The following is a 20,335-nucleotide window of genomic DNA, read 5'->3' as shown; positions in this document are numbered from 1 at the left end:
CTTTATGATTTTATATTTATTTTTATGACATGGTATTCTGCATGTTCCTCTAACTGTATCTAAGTTTCATAAGTTCCACAGGGGCTATGGCTAAAACTATATTTTCCACTGTATCCAACATGTTATTAAGGACTGTAGGTATTCATTGAGTACTTGTTTGGTTTATTTATAAATCCCCAGTTACGTTTTATTCTAATAATTAAATTAGGCTAAGCAACTAATTCTCACCTCCCCAAACCAAATTCTTTTAATTTTTCTTAAAAGATCTCTTTTTTCATCTCCTTAATTCTCTCTTCCTTGACTATTTATAATTACTTTTTTTTTTGACATGGATGATGATGTCTACATACTATATTCAGAAATTTCACTAGTTTTATATGCACTTCTTTTTTCTGTTTTTGAGCCCTTTTCAATTTTCAATAACTTAACAAAATAGTAATCTGTATGTTTTGTTGGGGTTCTTTTGGTTATTTCTTTTCACTATAGGGTAGATTCCCTGAGGTCAAGATTTTTTTCCTGTTTAATTCATTGCTGTCTCCCTAGGGCCTAAAAAATGCCTGGCTTTTACTACACACTAAGTAAATATTTATCATATAAATATATAATAATCTTGCAGGAGATTGGTTTCAGAACACCGCTTGGATACCAAAATCTGTGGATGTTCAAGCCCCTTATATAAAATGGTGTAATATTTGCATATAGCCTATTTTTGCATATAAGCTACAGCAGGGTATACCTACATATCACGTCATTTGTGTGGATTCAGTGTAGTGCTTAGCATGTGACAAATTAAAGTTTTGTATTTTGGAACTTTCTGGGACTTGTAAAAAATATATTTTTCAATTCGCCATTGGTTGAATCTGCAGATGCAAAACCCACAGACACAGAGGGCTGACTATAATTGAATATTGAAAACAGATCTTAATAAGATACTAAAAGGTTATGTAATATTTTTTTTTACATATCTTGTATTTTCTTTTTTCCAAATACTATATCATGGTTATTCTTTTTTTTCATGGCAGATTTGATTTGGGCAGCCATTTATAGATCTCTTTCTGTATGTTAGGTGATGTTAGGTGCTTTTCACAAAAAATTACCACATTTAACCTTCTTTCCTTATGGCAGCTATGTAAATTTGGTGGTGATAATTTCATTTAACAGATGCAGCAGCCAAAGGTCATAGAAGTTGAATTACTTCCCCAATGTCACATATCTTTAAAGTTAAAGATTTATTTTTCAAGTTACCTGTTCGTTGAAATTATATAATAAGTTTATAATTATGTTGTAAGTTTTAAAGCATTCCTGTGAAACGGGTTTATTACTCATATTGTGAAGCTTTTTGCTATTCATTTAAAAATAATAATTGAACCGTAGAAGACATACAAATGGCCAACAAATATATTAAAAGATGTTCAACATCACTAGCTATTAGGGAAATGCAAATCAATACCACAATGAGATACCATCTCACACCTCTTAGAATGGCTATAATCAACAGGACAAGTAATAACAAATGTTGAGAGGATGTGGAGAAAAAGGAACCCTCATACACTGCTGGTGGGACTGCAAATTGGTACAGCCACTATGGAAAACAGTATGGAGGTTCCTCAAAAAACTAAGAATTGATTTACCATATGATCCAGCAATCCCTCTACTGGGTATTTACCCCAAAGACTTGAAAACCCATATCTGAAAAGATATTTGCACATCGATGTTCATAGCAGCATTGTTCACAGTGGCCAGGACATGGAAGCAACCGCCGTGTCCTACGATAGATGATTGGCTAAGGAAGCTATGGTACATATATACAATGGAATATTACTCAGCCATAAGAAGAAATGAAATACTGTCATTTGCGACAGCATGGATGGACCTCGAGATAATCATGCTAAGCGAAATAAGCCAGACAGAAAAAGTTGAAAATCACATGATATCACTTATATATGGGATATAAACCCAAAAGCAGCAAATGAACAGGACAAACAAACAGAGACTCATGGACATGGACTATAGACTAGTGGTTACCAGAGCGTAGAGGGCAGGGGAGGAAGGAGGAGATAGACAGAGTAAAGGGGGTCAAATATGTGGTGACAGAAAGAAATCTAGCTATGGGAGGTGAACACACAGTGTAAATATATATATGTCTTACTGTTAAAGTGTACAGCTGAAACTTACTGGATTTCATCAACCAATGTCACCATAAAAATTAATTTAAAAAATGAAAAACATAATCAAAATATAGGAAGTGATAAATTTTTATCTACATGTGAAATGAAGATAATACAAAAGTCAAGTAGGTTTACCCCAGTCTCCTTAATCTGAAATTGAAGATTTGAGACTTTGCTATCTTGACTGTAGTCTTTAGAAATAAGAAAAGTTGGGCCTTAGAAGCAAAAGAGGAAACAAAAGGCTTCTATAACTTATGTTACAGAATGTGATTAACCAGACCGTTTGTAATTTGCTACTATCAAAAAGTTGGTTTCCATATGTATTATTTGGCATTTTCCTATGTTTCTGTCTTAGTTTGGATATAAAAACATTTTACAGTCACCCTCCCTAACAGAGGTATTCAAAATTTATTTTCTAGAAATAAGTCAAAGAACCCAATTTTATTTTCTAGGCATCCTTAAATCCTAGTGATACACCTCCTTCTATTGTAAATGAAGATTTTCTTCATGAGCTTAAAGAAACTAATATTTCATATTCACAAGAAGCAGATGATCGAGTATTTAGAGCTCATGGTAAGCAATTTTATCTAAGCGCTATTTATTTTTAATTTTTAAGTTTCCTATAATTTAAGATGTTTTGCCTTTTCTTTTTTAAACCACAAAACAGGTCACTGTCTTCATGAGATATTTTTGCTCAGGGAAGGGATATTTCAGCGAATTCCTGATATAGTTTTATGGCCAAGTAAGTTCTTTTTTTCTTTGTATCCTTAAATTATTGTTAAATTAAGTAAATTTAGTATTGGAAATATGTAATTTTTAACATATGAGTTGTAAAAAATATAGATAGCTGTATTTTTAAAGTTTGCTAAAGGTTATATAATTCTTGATCTGATTGTCCTAAATTGTTGGTTTTAAAGATTGACTTTGTTGTTGTTAATTAAGTCTTTATTTTAAATAAACAAACAAATATCATATTAGGAGGTCAGTAGAAATAAATATATTGAGAAATCAGTAGAAAAATGTATCTGGTTAATTTGAAAGCTTAATGAAATTATCAATAACATTATATTCAGATCATTAGTTAAAATAAACTTAATTAAAATAATTGATTACTAATAATAGTGATTTGTTAATCTTAGCTTACAGGCTAAAAAAATATGGTGTTCAGATGGCAAAACAAGTTGTTTAATACGCATATTTTCTTTGATATAAATGATTAAATTTTGAGAATTTTATTCAGGGATTTGGCTTGAGTTAGAGGATGGACAATCTTTCTGCTATTTTACTCTGCTGATGCACTATATATATATATAGTCTTTATACCCATTTCTTCTATCAGAAAATTTAAAGCAGAACAGGTATATTGTTCCTTACTGTTCATAATTACTTTTTTAAAAAGTTCCATTGGTTTTCTGACTTTTTCCCCTTCTGACTCTATAAAAGGAGTATATAGAGTATTTTATTTTTCAGAAAATTGGCTCATTCATGGACTCTCAGTTCTTAGATGAAATCCTAGTATCTGAGTATTGTACCTTAATACGGGGATAGGAGAGAAGTGACATACATAGGAAATCCAAGAGCATATGTAGCTGAGATGAAATTACTTTCCTTATACTTGTGATGTATATTTTTTCTGTGTGCTTGGAATAGTGTGAAATGCCTTTTGTCTCTCTTAGTTTAGTATAGAAATTTAACAGTTCCTGAAAAAAGAAAACATATATTCAAATAGAAGAAATGCTTTTGTTTCGCCTGCCTATTTTTTAGTAGTTTTAGGCTACTTCTCTACCAAGATTTGAGGAAGGTTCATTCCATATTTTATTGGAAAAAATGAAAGCAAAATTAATCAATTTTCATTTCCCATAGGCCACCTAATAAACTATCCTTTGATATATTTTGAATAGAACTTTCTGCTGCTTTTGGGTATTTTCTTTGTGTGTCTGAATATTAAAATGCTAAGAGAATTACTATAATGGGAATATATGTCTTGCTTTAAATAGTCCAAATATTTTTTAAAATTCAGATTTTGGAAACATATGGAGTTAGTTGTTGCACAAAAGTTTCTTTATGCTGTAAAATCCTCTCACAACTTCGACCTTCCAATTTTTTCTTTTTCCATTCCAGTGTCTAATTTAGGCCCTTATTGGCTCATAGCTGTAATTTTGCAGTAGCTTTAAAGGTTCTCATGCCCCAAGTTTCTTGTCCCTCCAAGCCTCCCATACACTATTGACATGAATTTTTCTAAAGTATTCCCTTTGCTGTCTTATTCATACCTCAAGAAACTATATGAATAGTGTATTGGTGCCTAAATCAAGTTTATGATTTTATTCTGTTGAGTCTTCCAGCATGAGGACTTGGAAATAGTTTGTCTCCCAACAGGTTATCAATTCACTGAGGCCTTTATTTAACCTTAATGTAAATTTTTTATTGTTGATAAAGTTCAAGGTTTTTTTTTTGCATGAGGTCGAGTTTTGACACAATGTGGCAATTTGAGACAACATGGTATTCCATAGAGTAAAGGTGGCTGTCTCATCTTGCAGTTTGAATAGATATATACCATATATATTATACACACACACACACACACACACACACACACACACAAACACACACAAACACACACACACATATGTGCTCATGCACATACACATACACATTTCTAGGAAATCTATCATTGTGGATATCTTTAAGTCTGGCTGTAATAAATCTCATTTCTACATGTTGCTTTAATAGGATGTCTAAGGCTTATCTAAGAGTAAGAACTTGTAATTTATATAACTTTTCTGATTTAGAATAATCTTTAAAGCAAGATTCGTCACCAGACAGCTCGACTTTTCATTTAGTTTGTATAAGTAATTAGTGACTCATACAATATATGTTATATGCAGTAAGTATGCTTGTAAAAATAGTTTCCTTTCACAATAACATTTAAAAAATTACATCACATATTCATTTAGTATTTATGTATTATTTGCAGCGATTTAAATGCCAGAACTTTAAGTCTGTGAAAATATATGCTAGGTACTGTTCTAGTTTTTGCAGATAAGCAGTGAACAAGACAAAAAATCCCTGTTCTCAGTTGCCATACAATTTAATTGGGAGAAGGGTAGACACAAAACAATTAACAAGTACATATATAATGTATTGAGTGGTGAGAAGTGCTATAAAGAAAAATAAGACACAGTAAGAAGACAGCAAAATAGGGTAGGTAGTGGGATGAGGGAGTGCTGTGGCAGATAACATGGTCAGGGATAGCTTCTGATTATGCAACAGTCTTAGAAATAGTTTTGTCTTGTTAAAGGTTTTTAACATACATCTTCAGGTATCTTATTTATTATTAAGGAACCTACTGGTATTTAATAAAAATTTTACCACAAAGAATAAACTTTATAAGCTTAATCTAAAACCTTAAAAATGGATTTTCATTAAAATTAGAATGATACAAACGACATATTCTTAGCCTTAAGCAAACCTGAGAAATGATAATTACAACTTTCATAGAACAGTATTTTTATATTCACAAATGGATATTCTTTTGTATATTTTCCTTTGCATCTTTATTTCCTTTTCAGGCCCTTAGTAAGTAATACTCAATTATTCCATGGTTTCCTTATCTCATGTCTCTTTCTTCTTTATGCTATTGCATATTGCATAAGACGATTGATCTTTCTAAATACTCCCTTTGCTGTGTTGTTCACCTCCTTAATGCCCTATTGCTAGTCAGATTGAATCTTAGCACCTCTTGTTTGGTATTTAAAGTCTTCCTCAGTCAAGTTTTTGTTACTTATATAACTTTTACACTAACAAAGGTAGCCTTCAGTTATGTACAATAGTAAGGAATTCATATACGGTATATCATAATATTTTAAAAATTAGTTTAAAAAACAGAATAAAGAATCATCAATGGATACAAAAATCAGTGAAAGTATGATGAAAAACTTGATATCTCCCCACAAGATACTCATTAATTATAGTAATTTTAGAGTGGAGAAACCTAGCAGGTACTGTATAACCATCATGCACATCCAGATATAACACACTGAGAAAGGCACATCACTTCTGTGGAATTGCTGCCAAAATGTATAACCTGAATTTAATCATGAGGAAACATCATACAAACTCAAATCAAGAGACATTCAATGAAATACCACTGTTCTTAAAAAATGTCAAGGTCATGAAATTCAAAGATAGACTGAGGAACTGTCTCAGATTAAAGAAGGCTGAAGAGACATGACAAGTAAATGCAGTGTGTGATTCCGGTCCAGAAAAGTGTACATTAGTGGAACAGTTGGCAAAATTTGAATAAGATCTGTAGGTTAGTTAATAGTATTATATCAGTGTCAATTGCTTGGTTTTAATAATTGAACCATAGTTATGTAAGATGTTAGTATTTGTGGCTGCTGGGTGATGGAAATTTTTGTACCATTTTTGCAACTACTTTGTAAGTACGAAATTATTTCAAAATGAAAAGTTAAAAAAGTAAATACTAAACAGTTGTTTTAATATAGCTATTTCATGTGTTTATGAGTGAATAATTGAAGGGAAAGTTTAGATGCTAAAGAACTTTTAGACATATTTTTCAAGGTTACCCAGATTTTATTCATGTTCCTGTGATTAATTTATTTTCCTTTTTTTTTCCAACAGCATGTCATGATGATGTAGTTAAGATTGTGAATCTAGCATGCAAATATAACCTTTGTATCATACCAATTGGTGGTAGGTATTGTGCCTTTTGAATTTTAATAATATAAATTTGTTTTCTATTTAAAATATTTGTATTTTAAATATTTGTGCCATCCCACTGAAAACAAATATTCTATAATTATGAGAAGGTCATTCTGAAAAGTTGATTTATGCTGCTCCTTTCTGTTTGGAGTAGATCTAGCTAAACTGTTCGAGATGTGATGTACCCTTAATGCATGGCTTCTTTTCCATATGGATCCTCACTGAAGCCATGACTTTAATGCCTAAATAAGAATATGTTCTTATTTCAGTAATTACTTTCTAACCATTATCCTTGTGGAGAGAATATTTTTCAAAGGCTAAATATACCCAACATAAACCTTTGAGGAATGCAATACAGTGTAAATGATCTGATGACCAAATCAACAAAATTTTTTAATACTGGAAACTAACATTATTTTGCATTTTAAGACAAATTTGATCTTTCTTGATCTTTTATTAACCACATTGTTTTAACAACTTATATAAGCCAAAGGAAATTGCCTTCACTGACTGAATTGGCAGTGATGGAATGGAAATGGGACCCCAGCAATTCAGAAGCTCCAGATTCCTTCTTCAGCTGACACTTTCTGTTAAATTCATACAAAAAAGACACTACAGTGCAACTATTAATGAAATATTTTCCTGATTTCAAATGACCGTGACAAACAAATTGTGATTACTGAGCACAGGCATGTTCTTAACTAACAATTCATGGTCTCACCTTGTAAAATTAAGCTGAACCTCATAAATCAGCACCCCCTATAATTCTTAAGCTTGTATCAAGGTGACTTCCACATGTTTTCTGTTCAAAATTTATGGAAGTACCAGTTAGGAATTTATTCTGACATATGATGATGATACAAGTATGGTTAAGAACTAGGAACACTGTATTCTGTATTGGTTTCAGGAAATCATTTTTCCTTTGACAACAAATGTTAATGGAAAACAGGAAAACATTATTTAAGTACATCTATGTATTATTTATTTTACATTAATATCACTTTCACTGAAGAACATACAAATTTGTTTTTGAATATCATAATCTGGGCAGTTTTAACTCTTTTATGTTCTAATTGATTAAAGCCTTTTTGTATAAGAATATAAGATACTATTTTAAGTGATCTATGAATCTCATAATTATGGTAGAAGGGAGATAATGGTGTCTCTAGTTTTTATAGGATGGGTGTTTTTCTCTTTTAAGCTATCTTTCTACAGTAATCATTAGCTTAGAACTTTTCTAATCATGTTTTTGGAGTTTCACAAATTGCTAGGGGCTTCACTTGAGTGAAGGGGATGGAGCCATATCCCATTGCTTTCAGCTCCATAATAGTTCTTCATTTTGGCATGCAGCATGAAATAAAGGTGAGTTTGCTTTTAGTGTGTTAGCATTTACAAATTACATTTTACAAAGTAGAAATAGGTATTACTTTCCTAGCAGGCCTGTCTGTATGCTTTGTATTAGGGCTTTGCCCTAGATATGTAGCTAAAAATAAAATATTTGAGCATAAAGTTGTTGTTTCCTATTTTGGCAGGAGGAACAAGTGTCTCATATGGGCTGATGTGTCCTGCAGATGAGACAAGAACAATTATTTCTTTGGACACTTCACAAATGGTATATGATCATTTAAGATATATTTGAAGATAGCTTTTGGTTTAAAAAAGTTTTTATGGCTCTGTCTTAGTTGTTGTGGAAAAAGAGTGTATTGTCCATTTTGTTTTTAATTAATTTTATCATATTTTATCTTTGTCTTTAGTCTCCAAAAGCTAAGCTCACTCTTACTATAAGGCACATATCTTGGATTCTACCAAATTGACATGTGAAATTGATGATTTAAGAAGCATGGATTGGAATATTGATATAATATATGACTCGATTTGTATTGTTAAAAAAGAAAACAAATAATATTAGTTAAGGTTAATTTGAATCACCAAAACTTACTTGTTTCCCAGATTTTTACCAGTGCTGTTGCATTTTCACTTGTGGAAGAATAGAGGGGCTAGTTTTAATGATAGGATTATTTTTTGAAATTTTGGCTCTTTGAGGTCTAAGAGTTGTACACTGTGGCATGCTAAAGTTTTAATTTGGGTATGAACTTAACTTTCATATAGTCAACAGTATTCTTGGTTACATATTCCTCCATTACAATAAAAAATAATTTTTTGGTAACTTTGAAATTCTTTCAGACACCAAAGTAGAGCGAATAATATACTCATTCTCTAGATTAAATAATTATTAATATTTTGCCATATTGGTTCTTTCTTTTTTCTCTACTTTTTGTAAAGCAAATCTTGATATTATGCTACTTTACACCTAAATGTTTCTGTGTATCTCTTTTTAAAAGGACATTTTCTTACTGTATTATTATCACTCCTGGCAAAGTTAAAAGTAAATCCTTATGTCATTTAATATCTTGTCCACATTCAGATTATCTAGCCATCTCAAAATTATCTTTATTTTATAGTTCATTTGTTCAAATGGGGATTCAGACAAGGCCCATGTTAGCTTTTGGTTGTTTCCCTACGTTTCATTTTATATGAAGCCCTGTTCTCCCTTTTAAATGCTACTGACTTGGAAAACTAGGCTATTTGTAGTGTAGATCATATCATATTTTGAATTTTTCTGTTGCTTCTTCTTGGTGCCATTTAACTCTTCTTCAAGGCTCTGTATGTGTCTAAACCTGAAGTTAGATATAAAATCTAGTTAGATTCTGTCATAGCTTTTAGTATTCTAAGCAGGAGTGTCTCATAGATAATATGTTTTTCTATGTCACATCACATCAGGAGGTACATAATAGCCTGGTTGTCCACTTTTAGTGTTGCTAAAATTGATAAGCAAGTTTAGGTAATAACAGCCTGATTATTCTACTATAAAATTACCCATCAACCTTTGTCCTTATCCAAGATTTTAAGAAAAGGCAGTTTTCTTTGATGATAGCTTAAAAGTAGCCTATTCTGGAATAGGATTTGGAATGTTTTTGAAATTCTGAGTCTTTACCTTACTATATACAGATTTACCTCTGAATCTGTTACTGAATGTGTAAAATGGAGACAGTAATACTGCAGAAGGTTATTGTGAAGATTAAATTTTTCCTCTTCCTCCCTACTCCTCCCCGCTACCATTGTCCATGTCCATGAGTCTCTGTTTGTTTGTCCTGTTCATGTTCACTCCTTTTAACATTCAACTCTTTCAAATATTATAATAGATATGTGGTCCTTATAACTGTCATTTACATTGAAGTCAGTAAGTTATATCTTGCATGACCGTGCACAGTGTACTTCTGATACAGTATGTACAACATATGACTAGAATTAGTTGTGTCAGTTTTCTACTTAAATACACATGGGCAATAGACTAGTGGTTACCAGAAGGAGGGAGGTGGGGGAAGGGGGGAGGTAGACCAGGTAAAAGGAGTCAAATATGTGGTGACAGAAAGAAATCCAACTATGGGAGGTGAACACACAGTGTAAACATATATATGCCTTACTGTTAAAGTGTACAGCTGAAACTTATGGATTTTGTTAACCAATGTCACCATAATAAATGAATGAATGAATGGATGATAATATTAATGAATGAATGAATGATAATACTATTGGCCTTACAAGTTTTTGTTTTATTGTTAACTTTTGTGGGGTAATATATAGTGGATGTAATAGAGTAACCAATACATTTTCCTTAGGTTTCTCTGTGAGTGCCTATAAATGTGTTTTTTCTCTTTGTTTCCTTTAGTTTCTTTGTTCTTCCAAAAGCATGTTTGAAACCCTGGTAGATACAAGGCATATAATTAGCACAAGTATATAATTGCCTCAAAAATCAATCTGCTGATTCTTGTTTTTATTGTAGTTATTGTAGTATAAGATACCATCAGATTACTAAATTCTTTTTATTTTATAATTTAAAACTTCTTTTTGTTTAGCTGCCATGGGACCAAAAGCCTGATTTTGCCATAATTATATTAAAATTACTATTATCTTATTTTGAGAGTACAGTTATAATGATAGTTTTATATAACATAGAACAGTAAGTACATTCACAGACATCATCTTATTTAATGTTTATCATAGCCCTGTGAATTAAGCAGTGCAGTTATTTGTGTTCAAATGTGGAATATAGGCAGACTTATTTTTGTATTTATTGCCTTCCTTCCTTTTTATTATTAACTAGTTTTGTCTGTATTAGTTGTTGCCATGAAATTGAACATATCAAAATGCTAAGAAAGCTTCTCTGGGATCCAGAAGAAGATCCTATATATTATCTGGTTGCGCAACCAGATAATATAAGATTATCTGGTTGCGCAACCAGATAATATAAGATTCATATATATATAAAATTAAGTCAAATAAGATATTAAAAACATTTTTTTTTTACAGTCATGCATTTGGTAAGTTGAGCCAGATGATATTCAGTTTGTTCTTTTTGGCAGGAGGCCAGGTTGTGCTTTGTTTTCTAGCTGGCCTCTTTGATCCTATTTTGCATTAAAAGTAAAGCATTGATGCCATTTACTGTATTAAAATGTCTTTGCCAAGTGTCTTTTTCTAATCTCATGGCATCCCTTTTCTGATAGTCTTAAATTAGATATGATTACTGACTATCAACAGTAGTGCAGGTAGTATTTACAGAATGCCAGGAACTGTGTATGCTAAGCTTTTTATGTGTAGTATCTCACTTAACTTTTACAGCAATCCTGTAAGTAGGTATTACTATCCACATTTTACAAATGAGGAAACACTAAGCATAGTTAAATAATTTACCTAATGTAAGAGGTAGAGTTTAATTCTAATTAATATTTGAATAAAGACAGGATCTATGTTTTAAAACAACTCTTGTGTAATATGCTCCCTTTGTTCCTATTTCTTTCATGTAGTATACTCAGAGATAAGTGTAGCTTTCTGGTGTGGGTATTCCTACTTGCTGAATTACTCTCTTGTCAGTTGCAGCTTTGAGGTAGGAAGTTATATTTCCTGAGAAAATGTTAATAGCTCATAGAGAAAACTTTTTTCTTCCTTTGCAACAGAATCGAATCCTCTGGGTTGATGAGAACAATCTGACAGCTCATGTAGAGGCTGGCATAACAGGACAAGAGTTGGAAAGACAGGTATGTTATTTTTTTAATATAGATTTTCAAAACCGCTATGTGTCTCATCTGAATGAAGGACCTTTCACAATACATTCACTGAATAAATTTGTTCAGTTTCTGTTGTGTGTCAAGCATTGAGCTAGATGCTGAGGGCACAGTAATGTATAAGACACCATTCCCTACCCTTGGATAGCTTGTGTTATATTATGACAAAGAGTTAGGTAAATAGACATTTACGATTCAGCGAGAAGCCTAGGTAAAGGCTAAATGTGGAGTGTGTGACTCATCAAATGGGGTTAGGAGGAAAAGAGTTGGACAAAGAAAGTTTCTCAGAGAAGGCAGCATTTAAAATGAGACTTCAGGATAAGTAAGAATTAGCAAAAAAAAGAGATGGGGTTGGGGAAAACAATCCAGTCAGAAAGCAGCATGTGCAGAGGCTTTAAAGGCAACTCTTGCTTTGGGGGGCCTGCCGATAGCTGAAGAAAGCTCAGGTCTAGTGTGTGTAGATGGGAGAACACATATTCTTGGTGTTTGTATATTTAGTGGGTGTACATAGAGTGGTGGTAAAGGATAAAGACGGGAAAACACAAAAGAGATCAGGTTGTAAAGGGCCTTATATAAAGCCCATTTTAGAAGTTTGAACTTTACCTTTCTGCTTAGCTAGTTTGGATTATTGTGTGGAAGATGGATAGGGCATGTAAGAGTAGGTTAGAAGGATGCTGCAATAATTCAGGCAATTGCTGATAGTGACCTGAAATAAAGTAGTAAGAATGGAGCACAGTGGAACAAATTGGATGTAGAATTCTCAGAAGTTGATGATAAATTATATCAACTTGGTAAATGTTGATATTTGCTCTTTATTGAATTTTTCAGTGTATAATTTCATTAATAACTGGTCATCTCATATAGTTAGTGAAACTCATAGTTTTGGGGGGATCCTTATATACTTTCATTGAGACCTTATATACTTTTTTGGGGATCCTAATGAATTTTTGGAAAATTTTAGATTTCTTTCATGGATTCTAAGCGGGTAATAATTAACGTATCGGTTCCTTCAACCTCTTCAAAAATGGTTGAGATGACTGTAACTCAGCTTTGGTAAATAAAAATTAGAAAGTCTAGTTTCTTAGTGATGTACTCACCACTTTATTCAACTTGGGTTACAGAGACCACCTCCCTCTTTATAATAGGACATTGAGGGGTACATAACATGCTTGTTGATCTTATTTTTATTTTTTTCCTTCTTGGTAAAGAGTTGGATAAAGTTGATATGCCAGTGAAAATTTCTAGATGAAAAACTTTGAAAAAAAGTATTAAAACTGTTCATTGTCTTTATTTTTTATTTAATGCAGTAAGATAGAGAGACCTGGAATAAAATGGAACATGTTTGTTGAGGCATTGTTAAAGGTCTTCAATAAGTCAAGGTTTTATATAAGTCAAGGTAATTAGATTTGTTAATTATTATAGTTTATAATGCACTTCAGTGGGCAGACTAATAATATTTAATGAAAAAAATCTGTAAAAAGTCCTGTGTTAGCCTTCCATTATGCCTGAAGGAGGTATTATCAGCATAATAAGTTTTTATAACAAAAAGTAGCCTTTTATATCTCCAATGTTATATTGTTTATTATAATATTTGATGTAGTATTTTAACCTTCCTGAGTTTTCTTTTTTTTGTTTTGAAAGGTTAGAATTAAAATTAAAATTAAAATTTTCCTAGACTAGGAACTTCTGATATTTTACCTACTAGTTCATTTCTCTAAATGCCAATATAGAACTTTATTTTTTGCCTCTAAGAGAAAATAATATAGTTTCTATATCTGTTTTGACCTCAGTTCAAGTTCTTCCTCTTTTAAACTTCTGTGTCCTTCAGTTTCTGCTTCAGCTGATGTAACCAGCTTAAAACATCCTGCTTTTTCCTTCTAGAAGTTTTAAAATGACACAAATATAGTAGTTGGGTAGCACAGGTTTTAATCTTTTTAACTTGTTTATGACATTGAATTTAATATCTATAAAGGAGGTCACTAATATGTCAGTTATGGATTTTGGGAATTTGTTTCTAGGCTTACTAAATTTAAATCTTTGGCTACTTTATTTTATTAGTTAATAGTCTGGAGATATGTGATGACGTTTTTTCCTGCCTAGGGGCTCATTTCCCTGTGCCTTAGTTTCTTAATCTATGGAACAGAGATAATAATTCCTGTTTCATAAGGTTTTTGTAGGATGGAGAAAGTCAATAATGTAAAGTACTTAGAACTTTTATCATTCCACTAATTTTTATTGAGCACTGTCTGCTTCATTCAAGCACAGCTGACTTGAAATATTCCTTCTATATGCTGAAGACTCCCAGATTAATATCATCATGTCAGGTTTCTTTCCTGAACTGTAGACTTATTATATCCAGATACCTAGTTGATGTCTCCTAGTTGCATATCTAATAGACATTTTAGACAAAATGTCCAAATAAATTCAAGATTTTAAAATTTTAATTTCCATTTCCCACAGTTTGCTTATTCTGTAGACTTCTCATTCTCAGTTGATGGAAATGCAGTTCTTTGGGCAGCTTGAGCTAAAACCCTTGTAGTCATTTGTTTTTATTTTGTTGTTTTATAATAGTCATTGAGGTATAATTGTCATACAATAAATTACACTCATTTAAAATGTACAACTTGATAAATTCCAATAGATAAATACAACCATGAAACCATCACTGCAATCAAGATAATGAACATATGCACCAACTCCAGAAGTTTCCTCTTGCCTTTTTATAATCCTCTCCAACCTACCTTTACCTTGCCCATGGCAATCACTCATCTGCTTTCTGTCACTGTAGATTTGTTTGAATGTCCTACAATTTTATTAAAATCAAATCATATACTTTTTTGCAGGGGGAGAGTGAGAGTATGGCTTCTTTCACTAAGCATAATTATTTTGAGATTCACACATATCGTTGCATATATCAATAGTTTATTCCTTTTTATTGCTCAGTAGTGTTCCATTGTGTAGATTGACCACAGTTCAAGTTTCCATTTGCTTGTTGAACACTTGGGTTATTTCCAATTTTTAGCTATTACAAATAAAGCTACTGTGAACATCCATGTGCAAGTCTTTGTATAGACATATACTTTCATTTCTCTTGGGTAAATGTCTAGAAATGAAATGGCTAAATCAAATAGTAAGTATATGTTTACCTTTTTGAAAAACTACCAAATGTTTCCCAGACTGATTACATCATTTTATAATCCCACTAGCACTGTGTAAGAGTTCCAGTTTCTCTACATCCTTTCCAATACTTGTTATTGTTAGTTTTTTAAATTTTAGTCATTCTAGTACATGTGTAATGGTATCTCACTGTGATTTTAATATTGCATTTCTCTAATGACTTCTGATGTTGAACATCTTTTCTAGGGCTATTTGCCATCCATGTATCTTCTTTGGTGAAGTGTCTGTTCATATTGTTTGCCCAAATTGTAAATTGTGTTGTTTATTTTCTTACTGAATTTCAAGAGTTTTTAAAAAATATTTTCTGGATATGTCCTTTTTCAGATATATGCGAATATTTTTTTTCCAGTCTGCAGCTTGTCTTTGCATTCTCAACAGAATCTTTGGAAGGGTACATGTTTTTAATTTTGATGAAGTCTAACATGTTATTTTTTAATTTTGTATATCATTCTTCTGTTGTCATATCTAGAAACTTTTGCTTTACCTGGGTTATGAAAAAAAGATTTTCTCCCATTTAAGTTTTATAAGATTTAGTTTACATTCAAGTCGCTGATGAGTTTTTTAAATTGAATATATTTGACATAATTTGTAAATTTAAGGTGTACAATGTATTACTTTGGTATATTTATATATTGTAATACGATTGCCTTTGTAGCGATATTTGGGACCTCTATCACATTCCATAATTGTCCCTTTTTAGTAATTGGCATAATTAAGTTTTAGCCTTTTAGCAATTTTGATGATTATAATACAGTGTTATTTTCTATATTCATTACACTGTATGTTAGCTCTCCACGGCTTATTTACTACTTGTTGCAAGTTTACACCCTTAAACATCAGTCTTATCCCCCCCACCCCCCATCCCCTAGTAACCACCATTTTGCTCTCTGTTTCTTATGAGTTTTCTTTTTCTTCCTTCCTCCCTTCCTCCCTTCCTCCCTTCTTCCCTTCCTCCCTTCCTCCCTTCCTCCCATCCTTACTTCCCTCCCTCCCTCCTTCCTTCCTTTCTTTTGAGTTTGACTTTTTTAGATTCCACATGTAAGTGATACCTTACAGTACATGTCTTTGTCTTACCTCATTTAGCGTATTATACTCAAGGTTCATTCATGTTGCTGCATATGGCAAGATTTCCTTTCTCATGAATGAATAATACTCCATTGTGTGTATATGTATGTATGTAATCACATCTTTTTTATCCATTCATTTATTGATGGGCATTTAGATTGTATTCACATGATGAGTTTTGAAGATTTTTGAGTTCATGTTTGTGTATGGTATGAGGGATGGATTAAAGGTTTTTCTTTTTGTTTGCACGTGAATATCCAGTTATTCCAGCATCATTTGTTGAGAAGTCTATCCTTCTTTTCATTGAGGGAGGGTAGTCTGTTGTTTATGTATATGTGCATCTAGTTCTATTTTGTTCCATTGATCAATGTTATCTGTCTTTATGCCAGTACCATCCTGTTTGGATTATTGTAGCTTTATTATAAAAGTTGTTTTGGCAGTTCTAGATTCTCTGCATTTCCCTGTGCAGTTTATAATGAACTTGTCAATTTCTGTTAAAAAAAAAAAAAAAGCCTGTTGGGATTGTGATTGGGATTACATTAACTCTGTACATCAATGTGCGGAAAACTGACATCATAACAATGTTGATTCTTCTGACCCAAACATGGAATATCTGTAGTTTTGAGGGGTATATAATTTCTCTCTGCAGTGTCTTTTGGTTTCCAGTGTACAGATCTTTAATATTTTTTAAATCATATTTGTCTCTAAGTATTATATATATTTTTGGTGCTATAGTAAATGGTAAAACATTTTCAATTTCTGAGTGTTCTTTATTAATATATAGAACTACAATTGATTTTTTTTATAGAGATCTTATATCTATCTAGTAGCCTTTCTAAATTCACTAACTAGTTTAAAAGTTTTCTTGTAGCTCTCATCGGATTTTCTACATATATGATCATGACCTCTGAATGAAGACAGTTTTACTCCTTTTCCAATCTGTGTGCCTTTATTTTTCTCACCTGATTGCACTTGCTAGAACCTCTGGTGCAATGGTGAAAAAAAAGTGAAAGTGGACATCATTGTCTTGTTCCTAATTTAGGAGAGATGCATTCAGTCCTTTACCATTAATTACGATGTTAACTATAAGGGGTTTTTTTTTTGGTAGATGTCTTTTATTAAGTTGAGGAAGTTCCTTCTTAGTTTGCAGGGATCTTTTGTTGGCAATGAAAGTTGTCAAATGCTTTTTGTGTCTTAAGGTAGAAGATGGGGACATTTATTATTTTTCTTTTAGGTTTTCAATACTCTAAATTTAGGCTTTCACTACTGTAAATTTCCCCTAACTACTACTTTAGTGGTATCCTAAAATTTTGATATGTCCATTCATTTTCATTTATTTCAAAATATTTTCTACTTTTGATTTTTTTTCTTTCACCCATGAGTATGTACAAATTATTATTTAGTTTCCAATGATTGGGGGATTTTTCCATACTTCTTTCTGTTATCGATTTCAATGTTAATTCTATTGTGTTTAGAAAAAATATGACTTGAATCTTTTCCAGTTAATTGATACTTCTTTTATGGCCCACAATATGGTCTATCTTGTAAATGTTCCATGTACAGTTGAAAAGAGTGTGTCTTCTGCTCTTGGTTAGAATCATCTGTCTATTAGATCAAATTGATTTATAATGTTGTTCAGGCCTTTGATGTTTTTAATTATTTTCTGTTCTATCAGTTATTGAGAGAGAGAATTAAAACATCCAACTATCATTGTAGTTTTTGTGGTTTTTTTTGCAGTTTTATCAGTTTTTACTTCATATATTTTAAAGCTCTGTTATTAGGGGAATAAATGGTTAGGATTGTTATAACTTCTAAATTAGTGAACCATTTTGCCATTATGAAATGACCCTTTTTCTTTCTGATGATATTCTTTGGCCTGAAATCTACTTAATCTGATATTAAAATAGCCATTCCAGTTTTCTTTTGACTATTGTTAACATGGTATTTCTTTTTCTTTTTTTCATTCTTTTTACTTTTAGCTGATTTGTGTTTTTATATTCAAAGTGCTTTTCTTATAGAAGCATAAAATTGGGCCTTTTCCTTTTCATCTAGCCTGACAATCTCTACCTTTTAATTGGAGTGTTAGACCATTTACTTTAAATGTGGTTTATTGACGTAGTTTAAGTCTGTAATCTTGCCCCTTTTCCCCCTGTATTTTTTGTTGTTGTTCTTTTCTACTTTATTTTTTGTTGTTGTTCTTTTCTACTTTATTTATTTTTTTGGATTAAATATTTTTATACCATTTTATCTCCTTTGTTTATTAGCTGTAACTTTTTTTTTTATTATTTTAAGGGTTGTTTTAGGGTTTATAGTATACATCTTTAATTTAAAACAGTCTACCTTCAAGTTATAACACTTCAGAGTTTAGTATAAAGAACTTTACAATATTATACTTCCCTCTCCCCTTGCCTCCTTTGTACTATTATTGTCATATTCTACTTTTACATGTTGTAAAGCCTACAGTATATTATTTTTGTCGAAACAATTATCTTTTAAAGATGTTTAAATAATAAATTTTTTTTTTATATATTTACCCATCTAGTTATCCTTTCTAGTACCCTTAATTCCATCCAATGTTATTTACCTATTGCTTGAAGAACTTCTTTTTAATATATCTTTACTGTTGATGAATTCTTTCTACTTTCTTTGTCTGAAAATGTCTTTATTTTATCTTAAAAATAAAAACTTTTTTTAGGAGCAGTTTTAGGTTTACAATAAAAAGAGAGAGGGAGGTTCAGAGATTTCCCATATGCCCCCTGCCCCCACACATGCATAGCTTCCTCCATTATTAATATCACTTACCTGAATGGTAGATATTTTATCAAGAACCTACGTTGACACATTGTAATTACCCAAAGTCCATAGTTTATCTTAGGGTTTGGACAAATGTATAATGACATATCCATCATTATAATATCATACAGAGTACTTTCACTACCCAAAATTCTTCTGCCTGTTTATCTCTCTCCTCACCCATCCCTGGCAACCACTGATCTTTTTATTGTCTCCATAGTTTTTTACCTGTTCTAGAACATCACAAAGTTGGAATCACAGAGTATGTAGCCTTTTCAGATTGACTTCTTTCATTTAGTAATATGCATTTAAGGGGCCTCCATGTCTTTTCATGGCTCGATAGCTCATTTCTTTTTAGCACTGAATAATTTTTCATTGTCTGGATGTACCACAGTTTATCCATTCACCTACTGAAGGACATCTTGGTTGATTCTAAGTTTTGGCAATATATGAATAAAGTTGCTGTAAACATCTGTGTGCAGATTTTTATGTGAACATAAGTTTTCATCTCCTTTGAGTAAATACCAAGGTGCCCAGATGCTAGATTGTCTGTTAAGAGATGTCTAGTTTTATAAGAAACCACCAAACTGTCTTGCAAAGTGGCTGTACCATTTTGCATTTCCACCAGCAATGTATGAGAATTTCTATTGCTCCACATCCCCACCAGCATTTGATGTTGTCGGTGTTCTGATGTTTGACTATTCATATAAGTGTTTTGTGGTATCTTGTTTTAATTCACGTTTCCCTGATGACGTATGATGTGGAGCAGTGTTTCATATGATTTTTTGCTATCTTTGGTGAGGTATTTGTTTAGGTCTTTTGCCCATTTTTTAATTGAGTTGTTTTCTTATTGTTGGCTTTTAAGAGGTCTTTGTATATTTTGAGTAACAGTCGTTTATCAGATGTATCTTGTGCAAATATTTTCTCCCAGGCTATTCTCTGATCCTTTTGAATTATTTTTTTCTCTGGTTCTGGGTAATTTTCTCACTTGTCTGTACTTTTTAGCACTCTAGATGCACTTATAGAAATAGTTTTAAATGTCTGTTAAATGGTTTCTTCTGTATTGGTAATATGGAGATTTTGTCATGAGAATATTTGAAAACTCCCTGTGCAGTGCCTAGCACATCTAAGTTCTCTATGAATGCCTTTTCTTTTTCTTCTCCTAATTTTAGAAAATTTGAGTGACAGTAATCTTTTGGGAGCAAACAATATGAATATAGATTGGGAGTTAGGGAAGAAATATAAGTTAGACAATCTTTATTATAATCTGTTCAGTCATTTATTTAA

At 31.8% G+C, this 20,335-nt stretch overlaps 1 protein-coding gene across 1 annotated transcript in view; it reads left to right on the top strand.

The window, feature by feature from the left end:
* Positions 1-20,335, top strand: part of AGPS (alkylglycerone phosphate synthase) — a 117,934-nt gene that overhangs the window by 33,079 nt on the left and 64,520 nt on the right. The window contains exons 4-8 of the mRNA XM_011356888.2: positions 2,621-2,741; positions 2,836-2,910; positions 6,810-6,881; positions 8,423-8,502; positions 11,906-11,986. Of these exons, the coding sequence (XP_011355190.1) occupies positions 2,621-2,741; positions 2,836-2,910; positions 6,810-6,881; positions 8,423-8,502; positions 11,906-11,986 (429 nt within the window). The remainder of the gene's footprint in view (positions 1-2,620; positions 2,742-2,835; positions 2,911-6,809; positions 6,882-8,422; positions 8,503-11,905; positions 11,987-20,335) is intronic.

This window comes from Pteropus vampyrus, unplaced genomic scaffold (assembly GCF_000151845.1).
Source record: "Pteropus vampyrus isolate Shadow unplaced genomic scaffold, Pvam_2.0 Scaffold2, whole genome shotgun sequence".
NCBI classification, from domain to species: Eukaryota; Metazoa; Chordata; class Mammalia; order Chiroptera; family Pteropodidae; genus Pteropus; species Pteropus vampyrus.
This window is presented reverse-complemented; position numbering and strand designations above follow the sequence as displayed.